A 12,465-nucleotide genomic window follows, 5' to 3' on the forward strand; every position below is an offset into this window, starting at 1 on the left:
CAACCACATACGCAGCCATTGCCCTAGCCTACCCAGAACTTCCTCTCACTTTCTGTGTTACAGATTTACAGCTTTGAGAGCAATATGAAGCCATTAAAAGACTAAAAGCAAAAGAGATCATCCCAACTTCCAAATAGAGAACAAATTACAGGGAAACAAGAATGTAAGTAGGGGGAGCAGAAAGGAATCTATGATGCAGGAGTGTGGTGTGGATTCAACCTGGTGGTTGACCAGACCAGCAGTCTCCAAACCAGGTGTAAGAAAACGTTCTAAGGGGTATGCAAGTACTGAACTTCAGGAAATCAATTTACAGACTCCTGCCTTCCAACTGTACTAAGTCATTAAAATTTCCCCTCAAAAAACATTTTAATTCTAAATAACCCTCTTCCTCTCTCCTTTGCAAAAAACAAGGTCAACAAAACAAACAAGAGGCCAGAAAGCTTCCTGTATTTATTTCATTCGTCTGAGAGATACTTATGGGTCATATTTCATGTATCAGACACTATTCTAGGAGACTGGAATATATAAAAATCCCTGTCTTCTTAGCACTTACATTGGGTGAGAGGGAAAACAACAGACATTAAATAAAGCAAAAGATATCTCAGCAAAGATCTGTAGGAGATGGAAGAGTCTTTTGGATCTCTGGGAGAGCATTCCAGATCACTTAGAGGATTCTCACAAGTTTATTTCAGTATATATCTAACAATAAAAAATAAAAATTTTAAAGATTAACAATACCTTCAACAATTCTATCATCAATATCTTGACCTGTTCCATAGGATTCAGTCAGATATCTGTTTAAAATATAGGATAAAAAAAATTTACATGACAACAACATTGTATACATTATAATTGTAACTTTTTTTTAAAGATATTATTGATTTATTTAAGAGAAAGCACACCCAAGGGAGGAGAGGCAGACACAGAAAGGAAAACAGACTCCCCACTTAGCAGGGAGCCCGATATGGGGCTCAATCCCAGACCCCAGGATCATGATGTGAGCTGAAGGCAGACCCTTAACCAACTGACTCAGTCACCCAGGAGACCCATAGTTGAAACTTTAGTATTATTTAATACATATAAAATTTAAACCAGGATCATTTCTGTAACTAGTCATTTAAAATTTACAAATTTATATTTAAATGCAACTATTCTGCTATCCCTTTCTTTTTTTAAGATTTGAGAGAGAGAGGGAGAGAAAACAAAGCAGGGGTATGGGCAGGAGAGAGAGAATTGTCAAGCAGACTCCCCACTGAGCACAGAGCCTGACACCACTGGGGGCAGAGAGAATCTTAAGAAGGCTCCATGCTCATTATGAAGCCCGACCTCAGGCTCAATCTCACAACCCTGAGATCAGGACCTGAGCCAAAATCAAGAGTTGGACATTTAACCAAATGCCACCCAGATGCCTGTTACAGCATTTTAAACACCTGAAATGCAATTTGGATTACCTTGAACATCAAAATCAGCATTATTTTTAAACTGTTTTTGGAAATATTCTGAATTTAACCAACTATTTGGTTTTAAAGATGTGACACATTTTACATAAGAATATTCATTGTCTATATAAGATTCCAAAGTCTTCTGTGATAGCATATTAATTCAATTTATATGGTTAGAGAAAATAAGGTAATTTGCCATGGAACAATGAGGAAATTACCACTCTTCATGTTGTTTTATCCAAAGATTAAATATAATTGAACAACTATTTTCCCAGAACATTTCAAAACAAAAAGTAATCTTTAACTTAGAACATAAGTTTGTATTAGAAGTTTACAGTTTCTAAATTATTTGTTCATTTTCAAAGCTGTATATAAACTATAGACTCAATGTATGATTCTTACATACAGAAGAGAAGTAAGAAATTGAGCCACTTAAAATTCCCAAAGTATTAGGAAGCGCTCATTTAATCAGAATTGCATATACATAACGCACAATAACAAACTTCTAAATTAATTTTATATAAATAACTGAATAGCATACATCTGCATAAAAAAATAGAAAATGTCAAGAAGGGACCCACCAGCAATTGGCTAAGACTGTATTAGTGGGAATAATACTGGAGAGAATTCAGAATGCACTGGTCCTACCAGTAGCTTCAACGCTAGATTTAACTTTTCTAAGTTAACTGAAGTATGTAAACTGAAGGAACGAAACTAATGAGTGCTATAGTTCCTTCCATATTTATAATGCAATGATTATAAACAAAGTGTGGAATTTAATTTGATGGCCACAAAGGGGATACACTGAGACAGGGTTATGAGGAGATAGAATTAGAAGGCCAACTGTCATAAGCTTAAGGTAAAAAATGGTTTCAACCACACTCACAGCAGGAATACTGAGAACAGAATGTAAAGGCTGACTAGCATCGGTCTCCTCTAGGATCCTCATTTAAGAAGAATACGTCAGAACTAGTTTTCAACAATCTATAGCTTAGCTTCCACATAAGGTGTCTGTTTTTAAAAGGGATAGAACCTACCAATTCAAACTGTGTCATAAAGTATGCACTGGGCTCCCTGCTAGCCCAGTCGATAGAGCATACAACTCTTGATCTCAGGGTTGTGGGTCTCAACCTCAAGCTGGGTATAGATATTACTTACAATAAAATCTTTAGGGCACCTGGGTGGATCAGTCAGTTAAGATCTGACTCTTGATTTTTGCGCAGGTCGTTATCTCAGGGTTGTGAGATCCAGATTCTATCTCTCCCTCTCCCTTTCCCTTTGCCCCCTCCCCACTCTTCCTCTCTAAAAAAAATATATAATAAATAATAAATTCAAAATAAAATCTTTAAAAAAATACAATAAAATAAAGTGTGCAAAAGTATGCAAAGTCAACCTGTTCAATCAAAGAGATATTTGTATCTCTTTATTCATATCATGTTCAACAGCAGTACTATTCCCAATAGCCAAGATTCAGAAGTAACTAAGTGCCCACTGATGAATGACTAGGTAAACAAAATGAATATTATGCAGCCTTAAAAAGGAAATCAAGGGGCACCTAAGTGGCTCAGTCAGTTAAGCCTCTGCCTTCAGCTTAGGTCATGGTCTCAGGGTCCTGGGATCAAATTCCGCATTGGGCTCCCTGCTCAGCAGAGAGTCTGCTTCTCCCTCCCTCTCTCTGACCCTCCTCTCTGCTTGTGCTTGCTCTGTCTAAATAAAAAAACTAAAAAAAAAAAAAAAAAAAAAAAAAAAAAGGAAATCGTGACACATGATACAACAAGGATAAAACTTGAGGACATTATGCTAAGTGGGATAAGCCAGTCACAGAAAGACAAATACTGTATGATTCACTTATTTGAGGTACCTAGAGTAGTCAAAATCAGAAGTAGAAAGCTGAAGGGTAGTTGGCATGGGCTGAGATGGGGGAAATGGAGTTGTTTAACAGGCAGAGAGTTTCAGTTTTAGATAAAAAAAGTTCTGGAGATTGGCTGAAAAACAATGTGAATATACTTCATACTACTGAACTATACACTGAGAAATGTTTAAACTGCTAAGTGTTATGCTAAAGATTTTTTCCACAAATTAAAAAAAATAAATAAACCTATTCAAAAGATTCTAAAAGGTTAGCTAAAAACACCTCACCTTAGAACAAATTTTGTATTTTCTGTTTTGCCAGCTCCTGATTCTCCAGATACGATGATAGACTGACTCATCTTAAGCACCTTCATATCTCGAAAAGCCTTATCAGCTAGGGTCAAAATAACACATTAATGATGAGAGGTGTACTAAATACAAATTTCCTAAATGATACAAAGTTGTTTTATTATCAAAGAACACTTACTCTTAAATAATAAATGTGTGTTTATAGATAGTAACACTTTAAAATAAAATCATTCAAAAGTGTTCAGAACATCTCTGAAAGTTTTTACTTTAAATGTCCTATCTTATTACGCTGACAAATAAGTAATATGAAATCCAAATAAACAACTCTTATGTTTGTACTAGCATGTCTCATATTATTAGCTGTGGCTCAGTTCTTCCTAATTCCAGAGAAGATCCAAAAAAAAAAAAAAAAAGAATGCTCAATATACATATAATATATATAATATAATAATAACAATGATAATAATAATAATACAATATTCACTGAAGTCCCAGGGAAATGAAGGCCAAGGGAAAAGCAAGAAGTAACAGCTACCAATTAAGAAATCAGGCAACCAAAAATTATGCTGGAAATAAAAATTCATAACTGTAAAATCTGTGTGGTAGTAGTAGTATTACAAAGACAAGTTGAACACAATTTGATTCTGTTAAATGGTCTTATATTAAGATAGTTTTAATTCAAAATTAGGTCCTAACCAATTTAGCTCTATAGGCAACTATTTCTTCATTTCAGACATGTGCTACCCATACAAATGAAGCTTTACAAATGGTTTTTACTGTATTGGACCAAATGGAAACCATGCAAGAGTATATTCATCCTTCTGACCAGGGGTTAGGATAAGGGGAAAATTTATCAACAATCTGTTCCACCCACTTTCATGATACTATTCTAGACACTTTTTTTTAGCAGTTAACAACTAAAAATAAGTCAGTCTATTACATTTTAAATACATAATTTCTCTCCAGTGATGAGCTTGGTCATATTCAGGTTCTAAGGATTTTGAACCATTTTCTAGCTAATACGAAACATACTAATGCCCATCAAAGCATCTCAGAACCAAAAGTCACTCCGCTATTGCACTGGATTTGGCTGACATATTCACTCTACCTAGTATTCAAGTCAGCCAAATTGGGAAGTGAAGCCTGGTTTGGTCAAAACGTAGGCATGAAAAGAAGGCCCAAAGAGAAACAGACTGCACTAAGAACTACTAACAAAACATGTCATCATTTAACTGCTGGTTATGTCTGGATCCAAAGGGTTAACTAACATCTCTGTACTTGCAGTCACCAGCTATGGTAGGGGTGTGTGTGTGTCAAAAAAAAAAACCATCTCTGTGTTCCTCAGAGCTAAAGATGAGAGAAAAACTGAGGCAAAAACTGCTGTCTTTCCACGTGGATTCCCTAGAGATAAGAAGCATATATCATTTCTAATTCTTAACACTTATAGAGCCCTGATGCAAGTTAAGGTAGGGAAGAAGTCTGCTCTTATGGCTTATATCTAAGCCTTAGCAACACACTCACAAGTGATGACCTGGATAACGATGGAAGGCCTGGGCCTCAAAGCTATGAAGGAGGACACTTGTAAGATGGAGCTGATCATGTCAAGGAGTCAAAAGAACCATTAGGTCAGCTTTTATTACATCCTACTTTCAAATGGGTGAACATATTTAGGAAGACACAGACACATTTAACAAAGATAATGATGTACAACTACCCCATGAGTTAGCTGCAAAACTAGTCTTCTCCATCCTGTGTAAGATACATGCTCCTAAATAATGGCGATACATTCAAAATAGATAAAGGCCACCAAAATACGTATTCAACTCACAGCTTTTATTAATCCAAAAGAAAAACATCAAATTTGTACAATATAAGGAAAAAAATTAAATTACTTACCAATTGCAAAGACATGAGGTGGCATTGTTCCAAGAGATTTTCCTTGATATGACTTAATTGTTTCTGAAGAATATATTTTAGGTATGTCAAAGTATGGGTTCACTGCAATCAGAATGTTGGCGACATACGTCTAAATAGAAAAAGCGTGAACATAAAATTTTCCAATTACTATTTTAATCTAAAACTAAACAAGGCTCATGGGAGAAAGAAAATACAGTAAATAAGACACCTTTAATTCTTTATATAAATTAGGACTTCCAAATCTGCATTTCAAGCCCTAAACATATACTCTATAGGACCCATATTTCTCCAATTCTTAATAAATACTTTCAACTTCTCACCCTGATATGCACCTCAAACTCAGCAGATCCAAAATCAAGATTACCTCTCTTGACTATCCTTTGCCTCAAAGAACACACTCTCCTCCCATATGCTCCTTCCTGCCCCCTGGTTCACAGCATCACCACCAAGCCACCACAGACATTGAGACAGGGGCTGAGTCTAAGCCTCCATTTCAATCAGCCTTCTTTGTTGACTCTACTTAAGAACTCTACTCTCCTACTTCTTTCTATTCCTACAGCTTGAGTCTTAGTCATTTATATTCCTTACCTGGACTACTTTATTTACCCTGTTACTAAAGAGCTTAAAGAGTTCATAGGATCCTCTAGGCCAATCTCCATCACTGAAAGCCAAGGACTAATTTAGTGCTCTGGTGACCACTTGGTCCCACATTTTTGCAAAACAAGGCATGTGAACCATTGCCTAGAATATTGACAGGCTAAATGTTTAATGAGCAACTTCAGTTTGCTTTTAAATTTAGAATTTAACTGTGGCTCTAAAATACCAGAAAAATGCACCAATAGGATTTATAAAATTCCTTGTGGGTAGAAAAAAAAGTTGTGGTTTAGCAATTAGTTGTTGTTTATCAGCTAAACTAGGGCAGACAGGACCATATTTTTCTCTTTTCTGTTCCTAGCCGTAGAAAGGAAATGATGCAGAAACCAAGAACTCTCAGACTACTAATCTAAAATTCAATGAATGCTCTCAAAAATGTTTACTGCAGTGGAGTAAAAAAAATCTTAAATTCCAGGTAATAATCTTTCTGTGGGAAACAAAGGAAAATAACAGAGATTTTAGCAACAAATGAAAATGTTAAATTTGAGTTAGCTGTTGTTCTACTTAAGTCTAAGGAAGAAAAGTGATCATTTTGGTTGTTGAGAAATAGAAAAAAATCAAATCTAAACTCTTATTCCAAACTGCTTCCATTTCTTCCATATGTTATAGTAATAATAACTATAGTTATGCACTGCTGATTCTTAATAGTTTTGTAACTAAAAGACATAATTGGCTAGGAAAAAACATACCAATCATGGCCTCAGGTAACTTTGAAAATACTGGTTTTCCAAACAGAAGCTGATGATGCCAGACAGTCACAATCTAACAGAGGTCATTTGCCCAACTGCATACATATTTTAGGAAAAGAAAGATCAAAAAATCTAGGAATAAACTTAAAATACTCTAGTGATAATAGACATTATACATGAAAAACAAAAACTAAAGCGGGTAATTTTTTTTTTAATCAATCATGCAATTTAGGAAAAGACTTGTAGGTCAACTATATGTGAAAAAAAGACAACTAATATTCTTGAAAGTGTAACTAATGTGCGTATAAATCTCCAGTTATTAATGGTCAGAGTCAGTAATGTGCAATACACTGCAACACAGGAAATTTAGTAAAAGGCCAATAAAAATCCCATGAGTGTCAAGCTTTCATATAAATATCCCAAATTAAAATGAAGTATCTCAATTCTTAAAAAGTATAATCATTCCTTGTAAAAGTAATAGAAATTTTCCAAATTTCTAGAAAAAATATTAAAACAATTAAAATTTGCTAAAATAAACATGACTGCTCTACCACCAAGTGATGTAAGGCATGTACAGAAAAAATAGTGACCTTTTTTATTTGAAAGGTGATGCTTCCTGGTTAGCTCCAAATCAACTTTTAATAACTTATTACCACAGTTCAATTGTTTTAACAAGTTTTAAAAAATGTGTATTATTTTGGTAACTAAAACAGCATTTAGCATACAGCAGCTTCTCAATATTAGTTTGCTGATTGAGTGAATTTTGCTTCTAAATATACTTCCTATCAAAAATAGCCACATATCAACCCAAATATATCCTGTTCAGTTGATTCTGAAAAAAATCAAAAAAGAAAGTGAAGACTAATATTGTATACAATTGAAAGACAGCAAGTAAACTCTCCTGAAAAAGACAAGACTAGTTCTATTTCCCAGCTGTCACTATGTGGACAGATGGCAAAGACTAAAGGTAATTTAGTCAGAATTAAGTCAGTATAATTAGGCAAATTGATAGTGATATAAAAGATTAAGACTGCCATTTGATCTGGGAAGAGTCAAAGAAGCCATGTGTTTTCTTCTTTCAAAAATAATGGAGTCCCATCTTTACAACAGGAGAACTACATTTATCTCCAACTAACAAAGGAATCTATAACTAGGTCATATTAGAATAAAACCTCATACATTCCCAATGAATAATTATAATTAAAACATACTAGTTAAGTATCCATCAGAACAATGTGGTATAAATCTTATTAACTAATATTAAAAGAACTTTCTTTCATTTTTTAATGTTCTGGTTTTATAAGGTAAGTTATATAAGATTTAATGAAATATTGCAACTATTAGGCTCTATGATCAGTGTTTTAGTGTTTTTGAGATTTCCTCAGGTACTGAGGTACTATTTTAATTTACATTTCTTTGTCATTAAAGTTTTTATTTCAATATACATTCTTTATCTTTTTAAGTTACCTTAACTTTTTCCAGAATATGGAAAGTGAATTAATTAAATATATTTATAGACATATGCCAAAAATAAGAAATCAAAATCCCAAATAATTAGTGTTTTTTGAAACAACCAAATTGGACTTGTTAAGTTGGAAAGATATTAGATGATGTTCTGAATTCATTATTTCATTCCACAAATATTCATTAAGTGTTCAGAGCAGTAAACTAGAAAAAAAATCCTTATCTTTATGGAGGTCACACTCTATTCAACAGGCTCAGATAAAATTTTCCTGTTAGAAAATTTGAAGCTTGACAAAAACCACAAAGCAGCATTTAAAACAATTATCCCCACAAAAACCCAAATCATCTGTAAAATACTTACATAAATTCTGTCTTTACTGTATCGAACTTTGATATTATGAAGAAGAGTGGCTTCATTTAAATACATTAGTGAACCTGAAACATAAAATTTGTAAAACACTAAATATTTGAAGAAGAAAAGTAAAATAAAACAATACTACCTTAATCTGAATCACTCTGATTCAAGCTAAAATCCACCTGGCTACGTTAGATTTAATTCCATCTTTTTAAAACGCTGGGACATGTAAAACCCCAGAGGCCAAATTAAAATATATCCAGTTTACTTATGTGTTACAGTGGTATTTTTAAACAATGAATTTCCAAAAAGGTGAGTACATCTAGTGATTACAGGTGAATACATATTAATGGAAGTTGGCTAAGAAGTTGAATACAAGTCAAGTGGAAATTAAGTACTACTTGAGCGCTGATTTTAATACTTTCAATATAATAAAGTGATTATACCAATCAAATCAGATGCTCAGAATTTTACAGGGAAAACAAAAAAAAAGATAAAAGTTTAGAATGAGAAGGGACCATGAGATCATTCAGTCAGTACCTTACATCTGATATGAAATAAGAGTCCCAGGAAAATTATATGGGTTAACCCAGCACATGCAGCTAATTAAACAATACAATCAGGGTAGAAATTTTGTTTTTCTGAAATCTGCTCTACTAATACATCAGAGTGCAATTCTCTCTCTCTCTCTCTCTCTATATATATATATGCAGTATTTTATATATATATAATTGTTAACATACATTGTATCATACATTATCATAGTATAATATATCTGACTTATTCTATTCTCCCAGTCTAATATAGACTCTCCCAGCCCTCCACTCCCTTGGGTTTCATTTCTCCATTTCTACCACATGCTATAGTAGACAAACCACTCTTTTTCCCCAATCTCTTTGTTTCTATTATTAGCACTCTGTCTCTTCTCTAATTTATCCAGACTACTCAGCACATAAATCTAACTGAACTAGAACACTAATTAAATCTCTCTCCTCTTCGGGGCGCTTGGGTGGCTCAGTGGGTTAAACCTCTGCCTTCGGCCAGGGTCATGACCTCAGAGTCCTGGGATTGAGCCCCGCATCAAATTCTCTGCTTGGAGGGAAGCCTGCTTCCCCCTCTCTGTGTCTGCCTCTCTGCCTACTTGTGATCTCTCTCCCTCTCTCTCACTGTCAAATAAATAAAATCTAAAAAAATATATATATATCTTTCTCCTCTTCAAAAAACATCAGTGAGTCTCCATCAACTACCAAAATCCATATTCAAGTCTGATAATCAAGGCCCTTATTAAACCTGCATTCAACTCACCTTTTCATATAATTTTTATATAATTATCCATAACTCCCTTTACTAACTAACTTGCAGGCAGACTAAACTACTTATCAAACCCAAATATATTCATGCATTGGACTCTACCCTCTATATCTCTATATGTCAAAAATCTACCTATATTTTAAGGTCTGTTCAAAAATTATTTCACAGGGCGCCTGGGTGGCTCAAAGGGTTAAGCCTCTGCCTTCGGCTCAGGTCATGATCTCAGGGTCCTGGGATCGAGTCCCACATCGGGCTCTCTGCTCAGCAGGGAGCCTGCTTCCTCCTCTCTCTCTCTCTCTCTCTGCCTGCCTCTCTACCTGCTTGTGATCTCTGTCTGTCAAATAAATAAATAAAATCTGAAAAAAAAAATTATTTCACAAAGGATAATTCCCCTACCACCATCACCACTAGAACTACTTCCTTCTTTGTACTTTGTTTATGATGCTTACCACAGACCAGTCCTGTCAAACAAGAGTTTCCTATGATATCTGCCTCAAAAAAGACTGTTTATGCCTCTATTGTCATATAATGCAGCCAGTTCACTTTCCAAGCACACATGTCACTGTTTTCTCTTTTTTCTTTCTTTTTTTTTTTCTTTAAAGAGAGAGAAAGACAAAAGGGACAGGAAGGGCAGAGGGAGAGGAAGAGAGAGAATCCAAGCAGGCTCAATGCCCAGTGTGGAACTCAACATGAGGTTAGATCTCATAACCCCAAAATCATGGCCTAAGCTGAAATCAGGAATCAGATGCTTAATGAACTGAGCTACCACGTGCCCATCTCACTATTTTCTAATGCCATTTGTGGCAGAATACAACAAGAAGTTACTGAGTGAAGACTCCTAACAGTTGAAAGGCATCTTTCCCTTGAATTGAGAAAGATCTGGAGAAGGTAGGCAGCAGAGGTATACTAGTCTGGCTTCTGGGCACCAACCTTTCTATATCCCTATACTACTTCCACCTTCATCCCCCAAGAGCCTATGATCTACATGTCATTTTTTCTTATCCAAAACACAATGCTAAACCACTCCCCCTTCTCTCATATTCCTCTGAACTACCATTCTGAAATACCATTTACCTTTCCAAGTCTTAATGAAATAAAATAGCTCGAGTAGTACAATTTAAGAGGAAGACCCTTGTGTCCACTGGCAGATATTTTATTACGTAGGGGTTTATTTAGTTTCGTTAACAGATATTCCTGATAAGGCTGTGGGTGTGTATGGAAGGAAGTAAAGAAATAAGAGCAAGCTGTCATTCGCATGTCAGTACAGGTTTAAATTATTAGTTTTTTCAGGGGAACATATTGTGAGATTAGGAATTCTAACTTAAAGGAAGCACAGAGAATATAATACAATCATGTTTTAAAATATTAATTTAAGAAATGGTTTAAAAGTAATTCAAAACCATTTATTATGTTTAGCTACATGTGGATACGTAAACAAAAAAGTTTTATTTTAATATACAAAAAGGATTAATTTGTAGTTCTGAATGTGCCGGCAAGTTTTAACAGAAAAAAACCATTTCTCTGATTTTAAATACTGTAGAATCTCATTCTTTGTTTCTTTCTTTTTTTTTTTTTTTTTTTGTTTTGGTTCTGATTACTCTTCAAAAAAATATCCCATAAGACAAATTCTCCAACAATTTTGGAAAGGAACTCCACATATTTTTTTTTTCCTCAATCTCCTACACCTAATAACAACAGCTACCATTTGAGAGACTGTTAGAGGTCAGGTACTGCATCAAGCACTTTAAAGATATCATCTCTAAACATGCAATATACACATTATCACTCCCAATTTACAGGTGAAAAGCTCAAAGAGGAGAGATAAATTGACAAAGGCACACAGTTTCCCAACAGCAGTCAGAATCAAAATTCAGGCTTTCCCTGAGTCCCCGGCTCTCCCATTACTCTACTATTCCACGCTGTCCCATTCACATATGGGGACATTATACACGTACTCAAATGTGAACTCCAGAGAAAAATCAACAAGGACAAAATACATTCTTTTCTCTTACCTTTTTTCTTCTTCTTCTTTTTTTTTTTTTTTTAAAGATTTTATTTATTTATTTGACAGAGAGAGATCACAAGTAGGCAGAGAGGCAGGCAGAGAGAGAGAGAGGAGGAAGCAGGCTCCCTGCCAAGCAGAGAGCCCGATGCGGGACTCGATCCCGGGACGTGAGATCATGACCTGAGCCGAAGGCAGCGGCTTAACCCACTGAGCCACCCAGGTGCCCCTTTTCTTCTTTTTTTAAGATTTTAGTTAATCTCTACACCCATTGGGGGCTCGAACCCACAACCCCCAGATCAAGAAATACACGCTTTAACGACTAAACCAGCTGGGAGTCCCTTTCTTCCTTAAATGGAGAGTTTTTGATGTCAGATCCAATTAATGATACCCATGATTCTTAAACAATGCCAAAGAGGGATGCATGGGTGACTCAGCAGGTTAACTGTCCAACTCTTGATTTCAGCTCAG

At 35.0% G+C, this 12,465-nt stretch overlaps 1 protein-coding gene across 7 annotated transcripts in view; it reads right to left on the reverse strand.

Annotated features, from left to right (window-relative positions):
• Window positions 1-12,465, reverse strand: part of MYO6 (myosin VI) — a 150,615-nt gene that overhangs the window by 75,886 nt on the left and 62,264 nt on the right. For all 7 annotated transcript variants that reach the window (XM_059177246.1, XM_059177244.1, XM_059177245.1 and 4 more), the window contains exons 4-7: window positions 8,688-8,761; window positions 5,499-5,628; window positions 3,582-3,687; window positions 739-794 (exon numbers count right to left, since the gene is read on the reverse strand). In XM_059177246.1, the coding sequence (XP_059033229.1) occupies window positions 739-794; window positions 3,582-3,687; window positions 5,499-5,628; window positions 8,688-8,761 (366 nt within the window). The remainder of the gene's footprint in view (window positions 1-738; window positions 795-3,581; window positions 3,688-5,498; window positions 5,629-8,687; window positions 8,762-12,465) is intronic.

This window comes from Mustela lutreola, chromosome 6 (genome assembly GCF_030435805.1).
Source record: "Mustela lutreola isolate mMusLut2 chromosome 6, mMusLut2.pri, whole genome shotgun sequence".
In the NCBI taxonomy this organism is placed as follows: Eukaryota; Metazoa; Chordata; class Mammalia; order Carnivora; family Mustelidae; genus Mustela; species Mustela lutreola.